The 26570-nt window shown below is 38.9% G+C and overlaps 1 protein-coding gene across 1 annotated transcript; it reads right to left on the bottom strand.

The window, feature by feature from the left end:
- Positions 1 to 22: 22 nt before the first annotated feature.
- On the bottom strand, positions 23 to 26287 carry LOC127795139 (phytochrome-associated serine/threonine-protein phosphatase). The gene is made up of 10 exons (XM_052326615.1): positions 26025 to 26287; positions 23704 to 23850; positions 23522 to 23589; positions 5943 to 6000; positions 3595 to 3705; positions 3449 to 3499; positions 2423 to 2566; positions 2253 to 2348; positions 1593 to 1664; positions 23 to 735 (listed from the first exon to the last, which is right to left on the bottom strand). Exons 1-10 carry the CDS (start codon positions 26103 to 26105, stop codon positions 652 to 654), a joined length of 912 nt encoding a protein of 303 aa, XP_052182575.1. The 5' UTR covers positions 26106 to 26287; the 3' UTR covers positions 23 to 651.
- Between the last annotated feature and the right edge of the window lie 283 nt (positions 26288 to 26570).

Genomic DNA, 26570 nt, shown 5'->3' with positions numbered 1-26570 from the left:
CTCAATTCCACTGCCCACAAAATAAAATACTAAAAACAGATAAGATATATATGAAACCAAGCAATAAAAGCCAACAGTGCAGATTGATGTCTAACCAGAGGGGGTGATGGTTGTGCCTAGTGATCATAAATTCACTCCTTCCCAATCCCATAACAACTCTCTCTCCTCCCCCTCCCTTTTTTTTTTTTTCCCTCCAATTTTTCCTTCTGGATGGTGCGCCCCACATGGTTGGTTTGCCAAAGATCCATCCATGTACATACAAATGGGAAAAATCAATACATTAGGAAACATCTCACTCAGGGATATAGGCTCAATCTGAAACCTCCAAACCGTCTCTAGCACTGCCCAGCTAACAACTGTAAGCTTCAAATTGACTCTGAATAAAATGACAACCTAGACAAATATAACAAGTATGATAAACAGAATAGAAACAGCAAAATTAAAACTAGCAGGTTTTTAATACACAAGACAAGAGATGGGTGCCCATGAAAGCTTGAATGTATCGCCTTCTTGTATGAATAACAATGTAGTCACGTATTGACCGTTCCTCTTAACGGAAATATGTCTGTCTTCTTTCTTTCCCCCCAATTGACGCAGAAATATGTCAAACTTCAGATGATGGTACAGGCAATGAAGAAAAAGACTCCTCGCTCACAAGAAATAAGGCACTCCTGTTCTGGGACCTCTCATCTGGTTGTTTTCCTCTGTTTCAGTGAAAAACTTCACCTCTCTCTCCTATTACAAAGTGGGGGGGGGGGAGGCATAGTAGAATTTAAATTAATCCCACTCAACAAAGCTGTCATAATCTTCAGAAATATGAAATTCAAAAAAATAATCTAATAAAAATAAAGAAAATCCAATTGAGTGCACAACTGATGTAATTCCCCAGTGGACTTGAGTTTGTTAGTGATTGCCTCCTGCCTGAACAGGTATTTGTATGAACATCTATCATACAGCTTACCTTGTACAATTAAATACCTTCCTAGCATGCTTTTCTCCTTGTATTTATCTTTTACCATTTATTGAGAGAAAGGATTTGTAGGACAAAAGTTTTATCAGAACCCAAAATGAGGACAATATTCTCTCATTGTAGCAACATTATATCAATAGCTTCATGAACCACATTCTATTTACACACACATAAGCTTGGCCAAAATGTAGCAACTAAATATACCAAGGAGGTGGTAGCCTATAAGAACAAGTGTAACTAGTAAGGTCACCATTTTTAGAAGGTCATGAGTTCAACTTGTTCCCACTCCCCTTGTATGTGGTCAAGAAGGCAAACCCACTAGGGTAGTGGTTCCTACCAGCCACCGTGTGAGGGGCACCCAGAACACTTGTATTCCTGGACTAGGATTAATTTTAGAGCTCTCACTCATCCAGGTTTCTCTCTTGGGCCTAGCAAAGATACAAGTTGTTCAGGTCATGTCCTGGAGAGAAGCTATCCTGGTCATCCCAAAACCAAACAAGGATAAATTGCTCAGGTCAGGGGACGAGCTATGTTAGACACCCCCTCCTTATCCCTTTTACTCTTGAGTAAAAAGAAAAAATGCAGCAGCTAAATTTAAGAGAAATAAGCATAGTGACATTACCATATTCTCATTGAAGCTCAATATTGAAGCTACATTACCACATCGATAACAATAATTTGGTGCAGACCAAACCTGACAAACAACACAACAAAATTAATGAAAGTGTCACTGCATTCTAAAGGTAATATTACAAATACTAGCTTCCTTACATGGACTTGAGCATGTCTATGATGTACGGATATGGATCTAAAGTATTAGATTCTTCATCCAGTTTCAAGGTCCAACAATTCCAAGACATAGCTGAACTTCCAATTTCTTAATTTATACTCATTTGTATAAACAGAAATTCATAATTTTGTCTAAAATTTATTAGGATAGAATGGCTTTTTATGCTTCAAAAGTAAAAGACAATAGGATGTGATTAGACATTCAAACTTCTCATATTTTTATGTCTCTCCAACAAGAGAATTGGTGACATATGTTTATGGGCACTTCACTTTTAAGCAAAAACATGTCACCATAGAAACCTAACAAGGAGGATTCATCCACCAATTCCAAATTAGACTTGCATAACCAAGCATGCCAAATAGAAGCATATACGACCAGATAGGGGAATAAAATTATGCACATCCCATGTGTACGCTCATTATAGTCACATGTTTGAGATGAGTAAGTTGATGTGATCAACATAGCATTCTGAATTAAAACTTGATAACTCACAGTTACAAGGCCCTTATCCTGAAACATGTATTTTAAACCTTCTTGCACAAGTTGGTGCGCCCGGCAAACCAAATCAAGTTTGTTGATGTGATTGAACTGCAGAACAAGACCATGTACTGTTAGCTTGGTGCATTTGCATAGTCACAGTACTAATGTCATTTTTACTTTACCTCTGAAGTAACCCTTGATCCAAAAAGCCATCCTGCTCCCCGAGGGCTGACAGCCCATGTTTCAATATCCTCAGGGTCACTCCACATCAGGTCACAGAAAGGCCCTTCATGAGGAATCTCACAATTTCGTTCAATGACTCTAATCTGCCAAGTGCATACAAATCGGGAAGCTAGTAAAACTTCTTCTTGATTCATACCAATCCTTGAACCAAAAAATAACATAATAGAAGTTCACAAGACAAACTTTGGACAAGACAACATTGGAACAATTGCTAATGGACAACTCAAAAGTTAAAATAATAGACAAACTTCAAATGGGTCTCCAACACCTGAAAACTACATTTGAAAATTCTGAAGTGGAAGTGAAACAGTCCAAGAACCCAAGCGATGGTCAGTCACTTGGAGGAGCACGGCTCGAACAACCAGTGCACTGGAGTCATAGACATCCAACAACCAAATAACAAACCATACATCAACTTTCAAAACACACAGGTTGTGGGAAGAAGTCGTTGTCTACAAAAGAAAACTGCAGAACAACACAACAACAACAACAAAAACTGCAGCAGACTCTGTCTGTTATGAGAACCCCCAAGATCCAACCAAAAAAAGACACTGAAAATTGTTTGTCATGTGAAACAAACAGCATCACCACTTTGAATTTGTTAAATTGTTAATTACCATTTCATCTAAAATTTTAAGTTGGTAGATAGAGAGCCAGATTTATCTTTTATACTATTATTTTTACTTCCAATATGCCCCCTCGTGTGTGGCTAGGATTCACTACATAACTGGTCCAAACACATGCAACTATTTAAATATTAAGTTAACAATTAGGTATGAACTAAAGACCTTTGCCTATTCTAAAACCATGTAGGATTGTTAACCAGCAAGTTATCTAAAAGTTGAAACTGGTAAATAGAGGGTTAACTTTATCTTTTTATATTATTATTTATACTCTAAACAGAATTCAACATAAACCAATGAAATACAAGTCAGGCCAGTTAAAATCTAGCAACCAAACATAACCTGGTCAATAGTTCGAATGTCAGGAGAAAGACCACCATGGACACAGAGTACCTGTAATCCAAAAGGAGAAAGATGTTCAGCAGAAGAAAATAACTGCCCAATATGAGATAGCAAGACAGGCAGAGGGCAAGGGATGTATAACTTACGGTTCCATCTATGATTGCTGACAGAGTTAGATAATCAAAAACATCTGTGCAATACCGCCAAGCATTAGCATTTCCATACTTTCTTTGGCACTCATCGTAGAAACCATAGACCTATAAAGGATGGTTTTTCAGATAAAATTAAACTCTACAGTTCTGCAAAATTCACTGTTTCAAAAGGCAATCACCTCACAGTAATAAGATGACAAAGACCGAGAGGAAGTTGCATACCATTTAATTCAAAGTGGTATAGGAAACACATGGGAAAAAAAGCATAATAACACCAAGTAGCAGACAGCAAATATTGCAATCATAATCATACTAATACAAAGGTTGCAATATTAATTCATTTTTAAAGGAATTTGGATAACTTAGAAATCATTCCAAATTATTACAAACATAGCTAAACTACAGGAGTGTATTGAGTAGTATCTTGTCTTCTTTGACCACCTACCACCTGCCTGAAAGCCCTTGGCAGGTAGTAGCCTAGGGAATGCAGTCACAGACAAGTAAGCATAAGCAATATCCAAGACAAATGTTAACATGAAATAAGCAAAGTCTTTTAGGTATCACTCTCTAAATATACATCCTTGAGGACTTCAGTTGGATGAATAAATGAAAAATACAAGTCTGCAGCACCACAGGGCCTAAGAAACCTGGTCAACTGGGACAAGAAAATCATTCATTGAATTACCCAAATGAAATATGAGATTTCTAAGGACCACACGTCAGGTGCACATTTTAATAGTGATAAGCTGATTATGTAAGCAACACACAAGGCATAAATAAACAAATTTTGAAGTGGTTAATTTCATTAATTTGGAGGTGTTTAAGCTGAAATCACATATTCAAATTCCTATGGTTCATATTTGTAAAATTAGTGGATGTATAACTCATAGAGGATATTTATAATATCTAAACCTGAATACTGTAAGTGGATAGAAAGAAACAGTACAATGAAAATGATCAGTAGCAGAGGCACAATTAAAAGCAACACACAGCTATCAAATATTAAAAAACCTAACTAATACATTCTCAAGTCAAACTAACTTCACACCCAATTATAAACTACCAAGTATCAAGATCAACAACTCAATATCTAGATCATACAGTTCCAAATGCTGAAACATGAGGATAACAATTCAGGACCATGATAATTGGTCCTAACATTTTATCTGAAATGATAGAACCAAATATCATTATTCAACAATTAATACATCACAACATAACAAGGATTGTCATTCAAGTAAATGTGTACATACGTCAATCAAGTAACTCTAACATTAAATATTGCCATAAGTATATCAAAAGACATCTAACTTTACCCCATTTTGTAACAAGTCATTCTACTTCTATTTTATATTTAAGTCCTATTTTTTTATATAAAAAAAACACATCAATTAAGTTCAATAAGTAAGTCGGTTAACAGTTGGATGACAATGACATGAGATAATTACCATGCCAATCTGTCACATCATCTATCTATTTGCCATATCATCCAATTGGAAGACGTGTCAAATACCAAAACCTTAAAAATGTCTTTCATCCCAAATGACATAATTTATACAAAAAAATTATAGAAGCAATTTTTTTATTATAGCTTTGCATATAAGATTTGATACAAAAAATCTTATATATAAAGTTACTTTGACAAAAAACAAATTTCACATAAGCAATTCTTTTGCTATAGCTTTAAATAAAAGTTCTGTAAAGAAAATCTTAAACAAGCAAAAGTTCAAGAAAATTTTTTATAGACAAAACTTTTATACAAAAACATGTTATAAAAACAAATTCTTTTACTATAAAGCTTTATATAAAAGAAATTTAAACGGACAAAATTTTGACAAAGCAAATTTTTTACAATTTTACTTCTATGCGAGAAAATTTTATATAAATAACCTTTTACTACACAAGCAAAAAATTAACAAAACAAATTTTATCCAACCAAATATTTTACTTATATAAAAAAGTTTGTTAATCAAGGTTTTACCTGGATGATGTGGCAAGTAAATAGACGACATGGCAAGTGATGTAGCAATTACCATTCTCCCATCTCATGCCGCGCAAAGAGTTACTAATAGGACTTTACTGACATGTTTTAAAAAAAAGTAAAACTTAAATAATAAAATAAAAGTAGGAAGACTTGATTACAAAAAGGGGTAAAATTAAAGGATTGTTAATATTTATCCCAACCTATTTGCAGTGAGCATCCAACTGACATATAAAGGTCATTGGAAATGGACTGAATAGTGAACTCAATATTTGCAAGAGAAAGCATACCTAATAGACAATAAAGCAGTCTAACTCATCAGAAATGCAAAACCAGGAAAAACAATCCAACAAAAAACTACCTGAGTTAGTTGTCGGCTTTCATGGTTTCCACGTAGAAGAGTAATGTTAGCAGGGTATCTGATAGCAAATGCAAACAAAAAGATAAGTACTGCAAGAGGAATAGAGAAATGGAAAAACAGATAAAACAAGAAATTGTATCTTCTAACAACCTAATCAGCACCTCAAGTAAAAATCAAAATAGCAAACTTCAGTAAAAGACCATTCTAAACAAAAGAAAGCCCTTAACAGTAAAAAGAGAACCAGTTTAAGGAAATAGATAAGGAAAAGAAAACTTATGCCTTGAACAAGATGCAAACAGTATTCGCAAGATCAACTGCTACAGCTTATGGGGGAGATAGGCTATGGGGATTAAGACAAGTGTAGAAGAAGATGAAATAAGCTGACAAAACTGTATATTCATTGCTTGATCTATTCTCTAGTAGTATAAGGTACTTATACACAACACCTAGGTTATCTCCTATATTCTAGAAACATATTTGAATGTTTAGAAGATAAAATACAACAACAAGAATCACCTAAGTTATCTCCTATATTCTAGGAACATATTTGAATGTTTAGAAGATAAAATACAACAAGAAGAATTTAAAAAACTGCTAAGATATCTCGAATTATCTGCGGCCTTTATCCCTTTATTTTTGGAGTTTTCTAATATCCAAAAATCACCTTATCACTTTATCCTTTTATCTCCTATTTTTCAGCCATAAGATCAGGAGAGAAATCCAATTGTTACTCGAATTATTCTTTGAATAAATTGTGATATTTTCAACCCTTCCCCTCAAGCTGGTGAGTGGATGTTCTCCATTCTCAGCTTGCATGTAATTTCTTCAAATCTAGTTATAGGAAGACCTTTTGTAAAGACATCTACCCATTGATTATTTGAAGAGACATGGTATGGTGATGAAACCATTGTCTAAATTCTCTTTGATGAAATGTCAGTCAATTTCTATATGTTTAGTTCTATCATGCTGCATTGGGTTATGTGCTATGTTTATTACTGACTTGTTGTCACAATATAACCTCATAGGTTCTGCTCCTTTTAATCCCAAATCGTTGAGAATAATTTTCAACCATAATAACTCACAAATTCCATGAACCATTGCTCTTAGTTCTGCCTCAGCATTAGATCTGAATATCACTGGCTATTTTTTACTCCTCCATGAAACAATATTTCCTCCAAGAAATATACAATAACATGTAGTAGATCTTCTATCTGTCAAGAATCCAGCATAATTAGCATTTGTATAAGCTTCCAAAGTAAATTTTTCTCCTCTTTTAAACAAAAGTCATCTCCCTGGAGTGGCTTTCAAATACTGTAAGATTTTGTGAACAACTTGCACATGTTTTTTTCTAGGATCATGCATAAATCTTCTAACAACCCCTACTGAGTAGGCAACATTAGGTCATGTATGAGATAGGTAAATTAACATTCCTACCAATCTTTGATATTGACCTTTATCAATAGCACTTTCGTCTTCTTGTCCTCCCAATTTGTGATGTTGCTCAATTGGTGTACTGGAAGCTCAATATCCTAGCTTCCTTGTTTGTTTAAGCAAATCAAGAACATATTTCCTTTGAGAAATAAATATGCTTTGTTAAGAGTAGGCAACTTCAATCCCTAGGAAATATCTTAACATTCCCAAATCTTTAATTTCAAACTCTTTAGCTAGTTAAATCTTCAATTTTCCTTTTTCAATATCATCATCCCCAGTTACAATCATATCATCAACATATACTAGGAGGATAGTGAGTTTACCTTCCTTTGAGTGTTTGATGAAGAGGGTATAATCTCCTTGGCTTTGTCGATAGCCCATCCTTAGCATAGCTTCAATAAATCTATCAAACCATACTCTAGGGGATTGCTTTAATCCATAGAGAGCTTTCCTCAGCTTGCAAACTTTGTTTGGCCCAAATTTATTCTCAAAACCTAGTGGTAATTCCATGAAGACTTCTTTTAAATCTCCATGTAGGAAACTGTTTTTAACATTAAATTGTTGCAAATTCCAGTCAAAGCAAGCTGCAAGAGATAATAGGATTCTAACAGTATTCATTTTAGCCACAAGTGCAAAAGTTTCTTGGTAGTCGATCCCATAGATTTGAGTATAGACTTTTGCAACTAAGTGAGCTTTATACCTTTCCAACGATCCATTAGCTTTGTATTTGAGCGTATAAACCCATTTACAGCCTACTACCCTTTTTCCTTTTGGTTGATCAACCACCTCCCAAGTCTTGTTTTTTTCTAGGGCATTCATTTCATCCCTCATAGCAAGAGTCTAGTTCTTATCTTTTAACGCTTCATGAATAGACCTAGGGATAATTATGGAGTTAAGATTTGAAGGTTGAATGCTGCAAAGATAACCGATGAGAGGAAACAAATTGAGAAATGGGGTGTTGAGTACACTTACGAGTACCCTTCCTCAATGCAATCGGCCACTCAAGATCAGTAGGGTTCTGAAAGTTAGAAAAACCAAGTCCCAAAAATTCATTACTTGAAGTCGGGTTGGAATTGGTGAGTAGCTCTTGGTCCAAATTGGGTTGTGGTCTTCTCGAGTATACAAGTGTAGGCTCCTTATGCTTCTTTGTCTCTTGTTGATTTAGAGGTTTCAACGATGAGGCTGGCATAGGGGAGGACTGATTGCTAGTCATAGAAAGGTCATTGTCATGATCAACGGCTATAGGCAAAGGCAAAGGTTGGTCTTGGGTAGTTGTTGCAGTCAAGGGCTGGTCTTGATCAGTGGCTATAGGCAAAGGCAAAGGTTGGTCTGCAAGCTGGTCTTGGTCAGTTCGTGAAGGCTGCAAGGGCTGATCATGGTAAGTTGCTGCAGGCTGATCCTGGTCAGATGGTGAAGGCTGCAAGGGTTGATCAAGGTCAGTTGCTGCAAGCTGGTCTTGGTCAGTTGGTGAAGGCTGTGTTATCCCAGTCCCCTGCCTCACTTATTCAAACACTCAACTCTCAAGAATAATAGGAAACTCTCCACACACGAAAGATAAAACAAAATGTGGAAACAATAGAAAATAGATGAACAAACACACACACACAAGAAGACATAGAATTTATCCTGATTCAGTTCCCTTGAAAGGAAACTTACATCCATACTGCCTTAGGCCTCTTCTCCACTATCTTGAATCACAAGAACGATTACACGCACTTTAGTACACTCTCTCACAGCTCTATCCTTAGGTAATACAGAGTTAACACAAGATTACAAAGCACTCAACAGCTTTTCTCTCACACAGCACATACTCGCATAACTCTCTCAAGATAGGATGAAAAATCGAATGATAAAAGAGACCTCACAACCCCCTATTTATAGAACATAAGGGGCGGACCAAACAAGACATAAATGATCGTTATAACTAACCAACTAACAGAAAGACTAACTAATGAAATACCGAATACATCCATGACCGCTAACCTCTCGACACTTTTAACTAATCTAAGACAAATGATTTAACAAATTCTCCACCTATTTGAGTTAGATTAGGCTTCCTCGGGACTGCTACCTGCACCCTCCCTTACTGCCATGCTACTCCTTTTAATTAGCATCTGGAATAATTTACAGTATCTTCATGCAATGCCTTAGCTTGGCGATAGGTACAACTTTAGTAAACATGCATTCTCTTCACCTGAAACTTTAGTTAGAAATACATCTTGTTTTTCAATTATTTCTCTAATGAAGTGGTGCCTAACATCTATATGCTTAGTCCTTTCATGATGTGCCTGAGTTTTAGACAAATCAATGGCACTTCGACTATCACACATCAAAGTTGCCTTAACATCTATCCCTAGGAGTTCACTAACTAGACCCTTAAGCCACATAGCTTATGATACAGCTATGTATTCAGCTTCGGTGGTAGATAATGCCACCACATGTTGGAGACTAGACTTCCAACTGATTGTAGAGTTCCACAATTTAAACACATACCCTGATGTGGATCTCCTCTTATCTAAATCGGCACCATAATCTGCATCCGAGAACCCTAGGATACTAGCTTGATCTCCCTATATCAGCTCCACCATAAGACAAGACATTTTTAGATGATCCCTTTAGGTATCTAAATAACCACTTCACAGCATTCCAGTGGGATTTTCCTAGATTTTCCATATATAAACTTACTACACTCATTGTATGAGGTAAGTCGGGTCGAGTGCATACCATACTATACATTAAACTTCCCACAGCACTCGAGTATGGAATATTTTCCATCTCCTTCCTACTTTCCTCATCCTTTGGGGATTGATCCAAGGACAACTTAAAATGAGAGGCAAATGGCATATTCACAACCTTAACATTTGTCATTCCAAACCTAGATAACAGCTTTGCTAGATAGTATTTTTGGGATAAGAAAATTCTCCTTCGCTATTTGTCTCTAGAGATTTCTATCCCTAGAATTTTCTTTGCTTCACCTAGTTCCTTCATCTCAAATTCAGATTCAGATTCAAGCCTTAGCTTTAATAGCTGGATCTCTTGGTCGAATTGACTTGCTATGAGCATGTCATCCACATAGAGAAGCAAATATATAGAGATATTAGGTGAGACATGTTTGAAGTAAACACAGCAATCATAGGAACTTTTAAGATACCCTTGCTTCAACATAACAGTATCAAATTTCCCATACTATTTTCTTGGAGACTACTTAAGCCCATAAAGGGATTTCTTAAACAAACACACCTTCTTCACCTTTCCTTTAACTTCAAAGCCTTTAGGCTGATCCATTAAAATTCTCTCATCTAAGTCTCCATGAAGGAAGGTGTCACAAAATGACTGGTCATTTCCGCATTTAATTCCTTTTGCATTTTTTAAAATTCTAGCACTACTGTTCGGTAGCAGCTGGTAGGGTGATACAATGCCATTTTGGATGTTTAGGCGTTAGCTAAATTAAGGTGGTGAACGGCTGGGTAGGAAGAAGACAAAAGGGAATATAGTTTGTTAGGAGTTGTACCAGGTGCGGGCCCACCTCTGACAGTGGAATATCTCCCAAACGGCCTATATATCTGTACACCTCCATCGTGAGGAACAATCATTGAGAATTATCAGAATCTGTTTCCTTCCTATTCTCTCACTCTTTAAACCCCTCCTCTCGTCTCTCTACTCTCTATTCTCCACTCTTACTCAGCCACTTTCCCTTCACGGAACTCTTACCGGAGAAGGATTAATTCCTTCCTCAAGAGTGGGGTTGTGACATTCTGGTATCAGAGCAAAGATTCTCAACCAGAGCTCGGTGACTCAGAACAATGGCGGAAGGAACTCGCATGAAGGACATGGAGACGCGGCTCCAGCAGCTGGGAGTGACAGTGACCGAAATCCAAAATAGAATGGATAGGACGGAGTTGGAAGCTAACAGAAACCATGAGGCAGTGATCGCCATGGACCGAAGGATGGAAGACTCCATGGAAGGGCTTGAAAGGAGATTAGAAGGGTCGATCACACGAGTACGTGAAGAGTTGGGAGCTCAAATCCAGCAGTTCATGGTGATGTTTACCCAGCAAAATCGGGTCAGGTTAACTCTAGACTTTCCACCTAGAGGGGAGAATGAACCTCTCTTGCAAAGGGTTATGATTAACCCAGAAGAAAGAGGTCGGGAAGAGTTAGAAATAATAGGAGGAGAAGAGCAGAACCATCACCCTCCAGGATTTCCTATGCCTCAGATGGAAATCCCGGTATTCGAAGGGATAAATCCTCGGTGGTGGCTGAGGAAGTGCGAGCGATTGTTCGAATGGTATAATGTCCCCAGAATGCAGAGGGTGGGCCTAGCCGCTGCATACTTCAATGAGGTGGTAGACGCATGGTTCCAGGGGTGCTTGAGTCTAAGGAGAGAATACACCTGGGAGGAATTCTCTGAAAGGTTATGTGAACACTTTGGAGAGAGAAGTGTGGCGGACACCATTGAAGAATTCAATAAGCTACGGCAAACCGGGAGCGTGGGATCCTATCTCAAGAAATTCGAGGAGCTTAGATCATACATGGTTAATCATAACCATCACCTCTCAGAAGCTTATTTTGTATCAAGCTTCATGAGTGGACTGAGTGAGGAACTCAGACCAATGGTTAAGATGATGAAGCCGCGGACAGTTGAACAAGCTTCAAAAAGTGCTCATTTACAAGAAATGATGGTGGAGGCCTTGATCAAGAAGCAAAGGCAACTGCCCAGAGGAGCTAACACCGGGACAACTGGTATGGGGACAAAAGGGTACCCCCGTGACGCTAACAGGGGAAGGCCAAATACGAATACGAGTTCCACTCCCTATGGGGAGCAGCTACGTGAGCAAAGAAGGATAGCTGGCTTGTGCTTCAGATGCGGGGATAGATATCACCCAGGCCATCAGTGCAAGAGGCAGATCTTACTATTGGAAGGAGAGGAAGAAGGGGAGCAGGACGAAGCCAAAGAAGAAGGAGTGGAAGGGGGTGATGAAGAGGATAATGGAGAGATCTCCCTACATGCCTTAAAGGGAGTGGCCGACAACAAGATCATCAAGGTGGGAGGTCAAGTTAAAGACTGCAATCTCATGATTTTAATTAATAGCGGAAGCACTCATAGCTTCCTCGATGAAAGCATGGCTGAGAAGTTGAAATGCCCACTCACGGGAACCATTCCCCTGAGCATGACAGTTGCCAACAGCCAGAGGGTGCTGAGTAATTTCACCTACAAGGGCTTCTGCTGGGAGATGCAGGGAGAGAAGTTTGAGACAGACCTGAGGTTGCTTCAACTAGGAAGGTGCCATGTGGTTTTAGGAGTGGACTGGATGAAGGGGGTGAGCCCCATCAGCTTCGATTTCAATAGAATGGAGGTGTCATTTGAAAAAGATGGTAGAAGGATGACACTGACCGGGAAGAGCGAGATGGGGGCCTGTAAGATGATATCAGGAAGGAGGTTGCAAAGAGTGTTGAAGAGTAAGTGGAGTCAGATAACCCACATTTTCTCAGTGGTAGCAACCGAAGGGGATCACACAGAAGCTGCGACACAAGGGGAGATGGGGTTGACAGTAAGCACACCCCAGGGAATGCAAAACCAGGTATGTCACTCGGATGCCCTTAATAAACTGTTGGTGGATTACAAGGATCTCCTTAGGGAACCAAAAACTTTACCCCCTACCCGAATGTTTGACCATAACATTAATCTTAAACCTGGTGCCGAACCCATCAATATTAGAGCATACCGATACCCTCCCAACCAAAAGAACGAAATTGAAAAAATGGTGAGAACCATGCTGGAACAATCCCTCATTAGACCCAGCCAAAGCCCATTTGCTTCTCCCGTCCTCCTAGTCAAAAAGAATGATAGAACATGGAGATTTTGTGTCGATTATCGGCAACTAAATGCCATGACTATTAAAGATAAATTTTCTATACCCTTAGTGGAGGACCTATTAGACGAACTTAACCATGCCAAATTCTTTTCTAAGCTGGATCTAAGCGCCGGATACCATCAAATTAGGATGAAGACTGAAGATATCCCAAAAACAGCCTTCAAAACCCATCATGGTCACTTTGAGTTCCTAGTGATGCCCTTCGGGCTCACAAATGCCCCAGCGACCTTCCAATCCCTCATGAACAGAATTTTTGAACCCTACCTCCGCAAGTTTATATTGGTTTTCTTTGATGACATACTTGTTTACAGCCCTACATTCAACCAACACCTAGCCCACCTCAAAATCACCCTTGAAATCCTAAGAAACCACCAGCTTTTTATTAAGGAATCCAAATGTGCTTTTGCCCAAAGACAGGTGGAATATCTCGGTCACCTCAATTCAGATGGCGAGGTTAGTACCGATCCCAGGAAGGTGGAAGCGATGTTGTCTTGGCCAAGGCCCACATCCCTGAAGGCTTTGAGGGGATTCTTAGGGCTGACCGGGTATTATCGAAGGTTTGTGCAAAACTACGGAATTATCAGCAAGCCACTGACCAACTTATTGAAGAAGGGAGGATTCAATTGGGGGCAGGAGGCAGAGGAAGCATTCGAGAACCTGAAAGGGGCAGTGCTAGCTCAAGAGGGAAGACCCATAGCCTTCCTGAGCCAAGTATTGAGTCCAAAACACTTAGGACTCAGCATTTATGAAAAGGAACTTCTGGTTGTGCTCATGGCGGTAGACCATTGGAGGCACTACTTGGAGGGCAACAAGTTCATCATAAAAACGAACCACGAGAGCTTAAAATTCCTACTGCAACAGAAGCTCCAAACGCAACTACAGAAGAAGGGAATGACCAAATTAATAGGTCTGGATTACAGAATTCAATATCGGAAGGGAAAAGAAAACAAGGCAAATGATGCACTGTCCAGACGTCATGAGGAGGGAGACTTAGCAGCCATAACCACCCTGGTGCCTGAATGGTATCAAGAAGTGATTGACAGCTACGAAGGAGACAGCAGAGTTAAGTCAATGGTGGAAAAGCTGGCATTGGGAGCCCAGGAGGTAGAGGGCTACACCCTGAACCAAGGGTTATTGAGGTTTCGCGGAAGGATTGTGATTGGACAAAGCCCGAGGATCAAGGAAAGGATCTTTCAAGCACTACACGAGTCTTCGCTGAGAGGGCATCCGGGAGAACAGAATACTTACCTCCGGGTTAAGCAGGTGTTCCAGTGGCCGAAAATGAAAACAGAGATTAAGGAGCTAGTCCAGAGATGCGATACATGTAGGAGGTGTAAGTCGGAGACAGTGGCCTACCCGGGGTTACTACAACCCCTACCCATCCCCGACCAGGCCTGGACTAGTGTCTCGATGGACTTTGTGGAAGGACTTCCTTGATCGGAAGGAAGGGATAGCATCCTGGTCGTAGTTGACCGGCTAACTAAATTTGCCCACTTCATCAGGCTGACCCATCCTTACACGGCTCAAGATGTAGCTAGGGTCTTCTTGGATAGGGTGATCAAATTGCATGGGGCTCCTAAGACTGTAATCTCGGATAGGGACAAGATTTTCACCAGCTTGATGTGGCAGGAGTTAATGAAGTCCCTCGGAACAAAACTAAATTTGTCCACCGCGTATCACCCCCAATCCGATGGGCAGACCGAGAGAGTGAACCAGAGCCTTGAAACATACTTGAGGTGTGTATGTTTGCTGCAGCCCAAGGAGTGGCATAAGTGGTTGTCACTAGCGCAGTGATGGTATAACACCAGCCACCACTCGTCAACCAAGATGTCCCCTTTCGAGGCCTTATTTAGGTACAAACCACCCCTTCTACCAGCAGTGGGAGGAAGCTCTAATGTGGCCTCAGTGGAGGAGTATTTGCAACAAAGGAGGGAGATGACACAGCAGTTGAAGCAAGAGCTAGCCTCGGCCCAAAACCGCATGAAGCAGAACGCGGACCGAAGGAGAAGCGAGAGGGAGTTCGAAACAGGGGATCAGGTGTATCTTCGACTAAGGTACAGCCACCTAAAGTCAATTTCTCGAGGGAAGGTCACTAAACTTAGCTCCAAGTATTATGGACCGTTCCCTATTGAGGCTAGAATCGGGAAGGTAGCCTATCGATTGAAGCTTCCCCCAGGATCACAAATTCACCCTATTTTCCATGTTTCACTCTTAAAAAAGTCAGTGGGAGCTCAACCAACGAGTTCAGTGCTACCAGCCCTTCCCAAGGAGGTTAGCGCAAGGACCGAACCAGAGGTTGTTGTCGATAGGCGGGTGATATACAAGCACAGGGCGCCACTCATCCAGGTATTGGTCAAATGGCGAGGGCACACTTCGGAAGACAGTACGTGGGAATACCTTCCGGAATTCCTCAATCAGTTTCCACAAGCGGCCAACCTCCTTAGCATTTCTCGAGGACTAGAAATGGCTAATGAAGGGGGAGTTGTCACAAAATGACTGGTCATTTCCGCATTTAATTCCTTTTGCATTTTTTAAAATTCTAGCACTACTATTCGGTAGCAGCTGGTAGGGTGATACAATGCCATTTTGGATGTTTAGGCGTTAGCTAAATTAAGGTGGTGAACGGCCGGGTAGGAAGAAGACAAAAGGGAATATAGTTTGTTAGGAGTTGTACCAGGTGCGGGCCCACCTCTGACAGGAGAATATCCCCCAAACGGCCTATATATATCTGTACACCTCCATCGTGAGGAACAATCATTGAGAATTATCAGAATTTGTTTCCTTCCTATTCTCTCACTCTCTAAACCCCTCCTCTCGTCTCTCTACTCTCTATTCTCCACTCTTACTCAGCCACTTTCCCTTCACGGAACTCTTACCGGAGAAGGATTAATTCCTTCCTCAAGAGTGGGGTTGTGACAGAAGATTGTTGTTACATCCATTTGCTCCAATTTTAGGTTTAAATGAGCAATGATGGCCAGCATCACTCTTGTTGAGGTATGTCTCACAACAGGTGAGAAAACCTCATTGAAATCTATTCTCGTTACTTGGGTATAACCCTTTGAAACCAACCTAACCTTATACCTAGGTTTAGGGTTGTTCCCAACACCTTCCTTGATTTTAAACAGCCATTTACAGCCCACTATACGTTGTCCCTTAGAATATCAACCAGATTCCAAGTCTGGTTCTTCCCAAGGGATGCTATTTCTGACTTCAAGGCTTCTATCCACTTTTTAGAATCTCGAGGCCACTACCTCTTCATAGGTGAGGGGTTCATCTCCTACACTTTCTGATGCATTAATAAGGGCATATGCTACTACATTTGAGTAGCCAAATCATTGGAAAGGCCTTCGGGTCCTAGGCTGCCTATCCCTTGCTACACTATATCTAGAAGGGTCTGGCTAGTCCCCTAGGCTAGAGTCTGCATCACTTCCTCCTTCACTCTCCTCATATTGAGTTGAGTCTTGGTCCTGATCTTCTTCCTAGACCTGTTCATTCAGGTCCTGATCGTTTCCAAATGTTTCTTGGGTATTATCAGCCCCTATTCTAGAAATTTCCACATCTATGGTCTCCCCCTTTTCCACTAAATCATGCTAGGTTTTCTTATTTCCTAATTTCATGGTAGTACTTTCATCAAATGTCACATCTCTTGCGACTATTGTTCTAAGCCCTTTAGGTTCAAGGTTCCACCGCTTATAGCCTTTTACACCAGTGGGATAACCAATGAACAGGCATTTCTTGGCTCTAGGTTCAAGCTTGCCTTGCTTCACGTGAGCATAGGCTAAGCACCCAAACATTCTAAGGTGATTTAGACTTGGTTTATGACCTCTCCACCTTTCATAGGGGGTTTTAAAGTCAATGGCTGCATATGGAGACCTATTTATCACATGGGCAATCGTTGAGACTGCCTCTCCCCAAAAAGATTTTGGTAAATTTGCATGGAACAACATTCACCTAACCCTTTCTAATAAGGTCCTACTCATTCTTTCAGCTAACCCATTTTGTTTAGGGTTTCCTAGGACAGTAAAGTGTCTTACAATCTCACTATCCTTACACATTTGGTTGAACTCCCTATTACAAAATTCGAGCCCATTATCAGTTCTTATTGCCTTAATAGATCTACCCTTTTGGTTTTCTACCATTATTTTTCATGTCCTAAAAGCTTCAAAGGTATTATCCTTAGATTTTAAGACATATACCCATAACATTTTAGAGAAATCATCACTAATTCACAGGAAGTACCAAGAGCCTCCATGGGTTAGGGTTTGGGCTGGCCCCCACAAATCTGAGTGAATATAGTCTAGGGGTGATTTGGATGAGCATATAGCTATTTTATTAAACTTTATTTTGGCAATTTTGTCGTAATGCAGAATTCACACTTACTTAATTCAGTGACCTATCCATGCCCCAAAATTCCTTGTTTGGCAAGTTCTTTGAGCCCTTGCTCACTTATGTGTGACATTCTTAAATGCCATAGCCTTGCCTGATTTTGGATGTTGTTGCTTGCTACTACAGCTTCACTACTTAAGGTGCTTGCTTGCAGAAGGTATATACCATTTTTCAGCACTGCCTTCATGCACACTAATGATCCTTTTGATATTTTCAAGACTCCACCCTCACTCTAAAATTTTAGGCCATTCCTATCCAACTCACCAAGAGAAATCAGATTTCTCATGAGTTCTGGAACATACCACACTGCAATGAGGGTTCTATAGGATCCATCATGAATTTTTAATCTTACATCACCCACTCCTAGGACCTTACACTCATGGTCATTGTCTAGCAAGACCTTTCGCTCATTTATTTCTTGGTAATTTTGCAGCCAATGCTTCTTAGGGGTCATATGAAATGAGCAGCCAAAATCCATAACCCACTCATTACTTTCTACTTTTTCAGAAACTACCAATGCATCAGCACTGTCATACCCTAGTTCACACACAATCACACCCTCTTCTACACTCTCCTTATCGGATAGGTCTTTCTTTTTCTTAGGGTAGTGTCTTTTAATGTGTCCTTCTTCATGGCAATAGTAACATCGTATGAGATTCTTTCATGTCCTATACTTAGACCGTGATTTTCCTCAACCTCTAGGGTCTCTTCGAATGCTTCTAGACCTTACTGATGGGACATCTCCAGGGGTGGATTTTTCATCCAGCTTAAACCTCAATTCTTTTTGAGTTAAGGGCACCAATTACGTCATCTAAGGACAGCTTATCCCTGTCGTGTTTCAGTATGTCTACAAAAGTCTTGTATGACCTAGGTAATGAGTGAAGTAGAACTAGGGCTTTATCCTCATCATCGTATTTTACATCTATGTTCTCAAGATCTAAGCAAAGTTTGTTAAATTCATCTATGTGATCTTGAAGTTTTTGATGATCATGCATTTTAAATGTAAAGAACCTGGTTTAAGGTAGAGATGGCTAGACAAGGCCTTCTTTAGGTATAGACTTTCTAATTTTTTCAAAATTTCTTCTATCGTCTTCATCTTGATACTTTCGGGAGAACTTTGTCACCAAGACTCAATATTAGAGTATTAAAGGCCTTCTTGGTGATCTCCTGCTTTTGTTCTGACGTGAGGGTCTTCGACATCTCCTTCTCCTCTTTTAGTGCCTCCTTAAAGCCAAGATTGCTGAGGAGGGCTTCCATTTTAATCTTCTAGAGGGCAAAGTCATTGTTCCCGTCAAACTTTTCTACATCGTACTTTGATGAAGTTGACGCCATTTCTTTCTACTGGAATTCATCTCCTTCCCTTGAGTTTCTTGATCGGTAGAGACGTCTTTGCTCTGATACCAGATTATTATCCAAGTCTTCCGTCTCACTTATTGAAACACTCAACCCTCAAGAATAATAGGAAACTCGCTACACATGAAAGATAAAACAAAATATGGAAACAATAGAAAATGCCTTAGGCATTTTGGTTCAGTTCCCTTGAAAGGAAACCTTCATCTAGACTGCCTTAGGCCTTTTCTCCACTATCTTGAATCACAAGAACAATTACATGCACTATAGTACACTCTCTCACAATCCTATATCCTTAGGCAACACAGAATTAACACAAGATTACAAAGCACTCAACAGTTTTTCCCTCACATAGCACATACTCGCATAACTCTCTCAAGATAGGATGAAAAGCCGAATAATAAAAGAGACCTCACAACCCCCTATTTATAAAACGTAAGGGGCAGACCAAACAAGACATAAGTGGCCGTTACAACTAAAAGAAAGACTAACTAATGAAATACCGAATACATCCCTGACCGCTAACCTCCCGAGACTTTTAACTAATCTAAGACAAATGATTTAATAGGCTGCAAGGGCTGATCATGGTCAATTACTATAGGCAAAGGAAGGAGAAAAGCCTCATGTTCTGAATTGGAATAGTGCTCCCCCTAAAGATGAAGGTTGGGAGAAGGGAAAAATAGTTTACCTTCATGAAAGGAGACATCAAGTGATATAAAGAACTTTCGAGAAGGGGAGTGATAACACTTGTATCCCTTTTGAGTGATAAAATAACCAAAAAATAGGTATTTAAGTGCTCTAGGGCCAAGTTTAGTGCGGTTGATTTTGTGGATATGGACAAAAGCAATGCATCTAAAGACCTTGAGAGGTAAATTAGTCAAATATGGTAGGTAAGGGTAGGAAATAGAGAGTTTTTGAAGGGAACTTAGCTGGTCAAGGATCCAAGATGGGGTTCGATTGATAAGTTGTGTAGCAGTTAAGACTGCTTCCCCCCAAAAAATAAGATGAAACATGGGTGTCAAAGAGAAGGGCTTGAGTCACATTTAGAAGGTGACGGTTCTTCCTCTCTATTATCCTAGGGCTATGGCGGAATGTAACTTCGATGATATATGCCTTACTCACACTCACAATCCTCTCGGTTTGGACACAAACATCACAATAGAAAATAAATGCAATCAAATCAGAATAGAAATAGGAAACAAGAAACAGAAACGCAAACCACAATGACACCAGTTTTATCCTAGTTCAGATTGCCCCTTTAGGACAACCCTACATTCAGTCTTGAACCTTCACGAGCAGCCTTCTTTGATTCAAAGAATGATCAATACATGGGTTGCCCTCTCTCGTGATTACAAGCCCTTCCCAAGATTACAAAAGCTATATTCTAATCACACAGCCTTTCTTCTTAGCTTTATCGTGAAACCAGCAACAATTCTCATGCTTATGTATGAGCCTGACCTCCTATGCCCTCTATTTATAGAGTAGGCCAATATCCCAATGAAGATATAAACATATTTACAGTTTAAACCCCTATGCCCAACTATCAATAATTACAGATTGGGATATTAACTTCCATTTAATTCTTCATTGACCCTCAAATGCATTGCTTTCACTGATCTTCTTATCCTATACTTGAGACAACTTTTTAACACTCTCAACAACCCCATTTTGCTAAGGAGTGTCAACACAGGAGGACTCATGAATGACCCCATGGGATTCAAAAAGATGATGTAGGGTATGATTAAAATATTCATTCCCATTGTCTATTCGAATACGCTTTATATGAACCCCAAATTGAGTACGGATGAGTTGAAAGAAATGTTGAAGGATCTTTGGAACTTCATATTTTTCTTTTAGCAAAAATAGTCAAGTGACTTGAGTGTAGTCATCAATAAAAGTAATGAACCACTTAGCCCCATTTAGATTAGAGACTTTGGAAGGACCCTATATATCGGAATGAATTAAATCAAAAGGAACTGAAGTTTTTATTGATGGAGGTGGAAAAGATACACGATGGTGTTTAGCAAGCTCACGCACTTCAGAATGAAAATTAGTACGAGGGACATGCAGGAATAAAGAAGGAAACATAGCATTAAGAGAACCGAAACTGAGATGACCTAAACGTCTATGGTGAAGCCAAATATCAGACTGTTTAGGTGATTTGGCAAATATCAGACTGTTTAGGTGATTTGGCTTGTGTTTCAATAGGTTGTTTCTTAGAAGCAACAAGAGCCTGCACATTATCAAGAAGATACAGCCCATTCTGGACTTTAGCAGCTCCAATCTTCATCCCCGATATTCGATTCTAAAATACATAATGGTTATCGAAAAGGTAATAATGCAGTCTACGTCTTTGGTTAGTTTAGAAATAGAGATGAGATTAGTAGTGAGTTTTGATACATGAAGGACATTAGTTAAATGAAGAGAAGGTGTTAAGGTAATGTGGCCTTCACTAGCAACAGTAAGAGAGCATCCATTGACAGCAATGATTTTGTGATGTCCTGAACTTGGTGTATAGGAAATAAATGAAGTAGAATCACAGGTCATATGGTCAATAACACCATAATCAAGTACCCAACAGTTAGGTGGAGATGTTCTAGAAGCATTAAAAGAAGAAGAAATAAGACACTTACCATTATGGGCAAATGAACAAGAACTAAAGGACCTAGAGAGTGTATCAAGGAGACTTTTCAGTCGTTCAATCTTTTCTTTGATATCAATACTCGATGATGAAGTTTGCTTTGGCTGAGAGTTGTCTTGATTAGTGAGATTAGCCTGGCCATTGGGAATTCCTTTAAAACCTCCTGACTTGCTAAGTACTTGTTCTTTTCCATGAAATTTGAAACTATTTTCTTTTCTGTGTCTTGGTTTCTTGCAATAGCTACACCATAAATCATACTTGTTGGACTTAGATCTTGTTTTAGCTACAGCTGGAGTGGTTTTGTTCACTACCATAGCAGATCCAGCAGATGTTGGTGGATCAAGCATGGTAGAGCGTCGTGTCTCTTCTCCTTGAACAATAGAGAATACTTCTGAAATAGGAGGCATAGGATCATTTCCTAAAATCTGCACTCTTACTTGGTCATACTCTAGGTTAAGACCAGCAAGAAAATCAAAGATTCGGTCTCTCTCCACAAATGCAGTGTGTGTCTGAGTATCTTCAAAGCAAATCATTGTCATATTCTGGTAATGATCGATCTCAAACCAACTACTAGTGAGAGTGTTGTAATAATCAATCACTCTTATCCCTCCTTGCTTCATGGCAGCAACCTTGGTCCACAGTTCATAGATAACTGTTGCATCTTGCTTCATTGAATAACTTTTGCAAAGAGTCTTCCAAATGTCATGAGCAAAAGATAAAAACATGCAGTTTATACTTATTTCTGGTAGCATGGAGTTCCATAATCATGACATCTTCTTCATCCCATGCCCCAAACCTTGGATCGATAGAGCTAGGGCCCTTTTCCAGTTAGGTGAGATAGTTTTCCACGCCCCTTTAGATAGGTAGAGACTACTTGAGACCATTGTAGATCATTCCTTCCATGGAGTCGATAAGATGAATTGATAGGATGGAGATCATTATGATAGCCAAGTGTATTTTTAGTAGGCTAAGAATTAGCCGAGAAATCAGTGGGTTGATCCCCTAATGGAACATTAGAAGGATTTGGAGTGATTGCATTAGAAATTGTAGACATAGTAGTAGCGATATTTGCTAAATAGATGCAGTGATGAAGACTGAAAAAGGGAAAGGATTGAAGGTAGTGGTTGAATAGCAATGAAGGTTGTAACAACACCAAAATAACTTACGGATGGCGACGAAAAAATTAGGGTTCCAAGAAAGAAGGCTTTGATACCATGTAGAAGAAGATGAAACAAGCTGAAAGAACTATATATTGATTGCTTGATCTATTCTCGGGTAGTATAGGATATTTATACACAATACCTAAGTTATCTCCTATATTCTAGGAACATATTTGAATGTTTAGAAAACAAAATACAACAACAAGAATCACCTAGGTTATCTCCTATATTCTAAGAACATATTTGAAACAATAAGAATTTAAAAAACTGTTGAGATATCTTGAATTATTTGCTGCCTTTATTCCTTTATTTTAGGAGTTTTCTAATCTCCAAATCACCTTATCACTTTATCCTTTTATCTCCTATTTTTCAACCATGAGATTAGGAGAGAAATCCAGTTGTTACTCGAATTATCCTTTGAATAAATTGTGATATTTCCAACAACAAGGAACTTTGACGCACACATAATTATGGTTTTTGTATGCTTCAAAAAAATATCTAGTAGTTACCTTCCAATATCTAGTAGTTACCTTCTAAATTCTAAATATGGCACTACCAACCAGCTACTATACCCTTAGTAGTACTGTAGAAGTACTTAACAGTGAGAAGCATGACTAGTATGAACTTTCATATATGCATATCCTATTAGCTCTAAGAACCACATACGAGTGAAAATGTGTTACCAGTATTTTAAGATAACACAAAAACATCATCCATCTGCACATTCATATATACCTTGCTTTGAGAAGCAAAAGGATTGTGAAAACTTCAAGACTGTTGTACCCACGATCAACAAAATCTCCCTGCAATGAATTTGGAGAGCTTTGAGAACAAACATTAACCATCGAGTAAACTGCATAGCTAAAAGCACCAAACCAGACAAAATACAGTCAATGCTATAAATAGATAAAACTTACCATAAAAATATAGTTTGTCTCAGGTACATGGCCTCCTGTCTGAAACAGTTTCATTAAATCATGAAATTGACCATGTATGTCACCACAAACAGTTACTGGGCTATTGACAGGCTGCACATTGGACTCCTCTATAAGGATATCCTTCACCTGACAATGCATAACCCATAAGTGATTTGATATTGCCATCGCCAATCATTCCCAAAACAGGAAAAAAAAATTAAAAAAACTTTAAAAAAAATCAGCTTCACTCAAGAAGACAAAGATAAAACTTGCAGGGAGTGGGAAGCATTACTCAAATCTTTAATAAGTTCAGCAGGCAATAAAACACTTCAAGGAAAAATGCTGGAACATCCATGCAAAATGCAACCAAAACATAGCTGCCTTTGATTGAGCTATTCCAAGTCATGAACCAACTAATAAAATAGAACTCACACAAGGTGAAAAGAAGACCAATAAATTTACTCAAGTTATGGCACTGTCCAGTACTAAGTTTTGGTGATTAAATCAACTGTCATTCAACACAAAACATAAGTACTTAGCAGTATGAAATCCTATAATTTGCACCATAAAATTGTATGTGCATTACAGAAGCATCAACTTATGGTTCACACATAACATTCTCTCTTTCACAGCAGTACCTAATTTAGGAACCCCAAATTAAATATCCTCAACTTATGGATTCTTAAAATTGTAAGTCCCAACCAAGTACCCCACAGTTGAACTCCTTTCTTATAATCAGAATGAAGAGGTCCCAACAAGATTAGACAAATTTTGCTATGATATGAGTTACAGTGTGTTCACTGTGTTGAGTGTTATTAATCTGGAAATTTAAGAAGTTTCATGACGAAGTTTCTACTTGTTCTTGCTGCTTCCCCAGTAATAGATATAAGTGGAAAATCACTGCAGTAGATATTTTGAACCTCCTTAATCTCAATAGTTGAGGATTCTATGCCATGCAAATAGTGTAACCTATTTGTAGTTTTTATTAGTAAAGCTTAAACAGCAGGGGCTGTGAGATAACATTACAATGGATTGTCACTTCCAACTAAGCAAACTAGTCAACCTAGTCTTCTATACAAACCAAGTAAACAATAAGTAAAAAACAAATGTACTACATAAGGAGTCACCGATTATCTGTAGTGCCTGAGTAATTATGATGTAATGGAATTTTGACAAAAGAAATAGCTCTATGTTGTGCAAGGTTCACTCACTGTGTTGTTTTTATTTTTTGTTTTTAAAAATTATGAAAACCAAGATTACACTGCTGTTTAAATTAGCTGATTTATACCCTCCTGGCAGCATCAGCTTGTAGCAAGAATAAACTTAAAATGTTCCCCTGCCTCTGAGCACTAACCACAAAAACGATTCAGAAGCCATAGTAGAATGAATGATCGTGGAGATTTTACTTTGGCATATGCATATGAAGAATTGGATTGAAATGAATTCATATATAATCACACTCCGGGAGCTTGTGTTTTGAACTTGAACACATATAGCGAATATAAATATGTACATATATATACCCATAAACGCAGGAAAATATTTTCTGTAAGATCAAAAGAGGTTATGGGTAGATTATCATAAAGGGGTGCTTCTGTATAGCCAAATCACAACGAACATCCAAATGTCACTACCACAAAATGCCCCTTCCAGCAAGAATGAAAATGTAACCTCCAAGTGAATCATGAAATAACAAGCAAACAGCAATATAAACATCACTCAGCTGCAATGTTAACACCTGCCACAACACCATATCATCATCCCAGACCAATAACCTAAAATCACATCAGTAGTGGAATTGCATTACTTTCCTCCCTCCCCCAACACCACACACACCCACCCACCCAAGTCTCCAGAAAAAAATAATTCCATCACTTCCAAGACGCCATTGCAGGAACCACAAGAGTACACCAGTAATATGTCAAAAATGGAACTGCAATTTTCCAGACACACACACATATATAAGTCGGAGCTTATGCATCATTAACATCGCCATTCAAACAGCAGAAGAGGGAGCCTACATTTAGATTACATGGAATAACGGTTCCATTTCCAAGACATAGATCACGAATGGCACTGTTTCGATTCCTCGTTTTTGTACATAAAACTGCAGTGATAAAACCCTAATTAATTTAATTAACCCGGAGTGGCGCAGGAGCTAATTATAGATTTCTTTTAATTTAATTAACCAAAAATCCATTCACATGTGATGAAAGGAAGAGAGTAAAGTCGAATAATTAAAACCCTAATCAGCAGCATCAGAGAGAAAAAAAAATGCATCAAAAGAAAGGGAAAAGCAAGCATTGAACTAGTAAACGTACATATTCGCACAAGAGCTGAAGCTCGTCTTCTGACAAGTGCTGGCCGTCTTTAACCTTTGAAATCCACAGATCTAAATCCATCGCCCGCCTATGCTATGCGTACGTATTCTGTATGTATATAACCACGAGGGAAAATGTAAGGCAACAGAGCTAGGATTGGATTTCTGCGAAGGTTCTCTCGCTACGTCTCCACCTCTCGACCCGACGACGGAGAAAACAGAGAGACAGACGACCAGGGAAGGGAAGGGAAGGGAAGATGGAGATTCAATTATTACTTTATTATTATTTACTTGTGTCGGGCTCGGGCTCGGGCTCGGGCTCGGACTCTCCGTTCTTTTAATTTTTCTTTATTTTTATTTTGTATATTTCTTAAGAAGCAAAGCAAATAGGCAATAGCAATTTTTCTTTCGCTTTATTTGATGAAACAAATTCTATTATTCTGGAAGTTATGGTTATGGAAGCCAATTAAGTTACCAACGAACCAACCCACCCAGGTTTCATTTTTAATTTTAATTTTAGAATTTTTATTTATTTATAGTGAATTAT

The sequence above is a fragment of the Diospyros lotus genome, chromosome 2, assembly GCF_014633365.1.
Source record: "Diospyros lotus cultivar Yz01 chromosome 2, ASM1463336v1, whole genome shotgun sequence".
In the NCBI taxonomy this organism is placed as follows: Eukaryota; Viridiplantae; Streptophyta; class Magnoliopsida; order Ericales; family Ebenaceae; genus Diospyros; species Diospyros lotus.
Note: the sequence above shows the minus strand (reverse complement) of the source record. Positions and strands in the feature narration are given on the sequence as shown.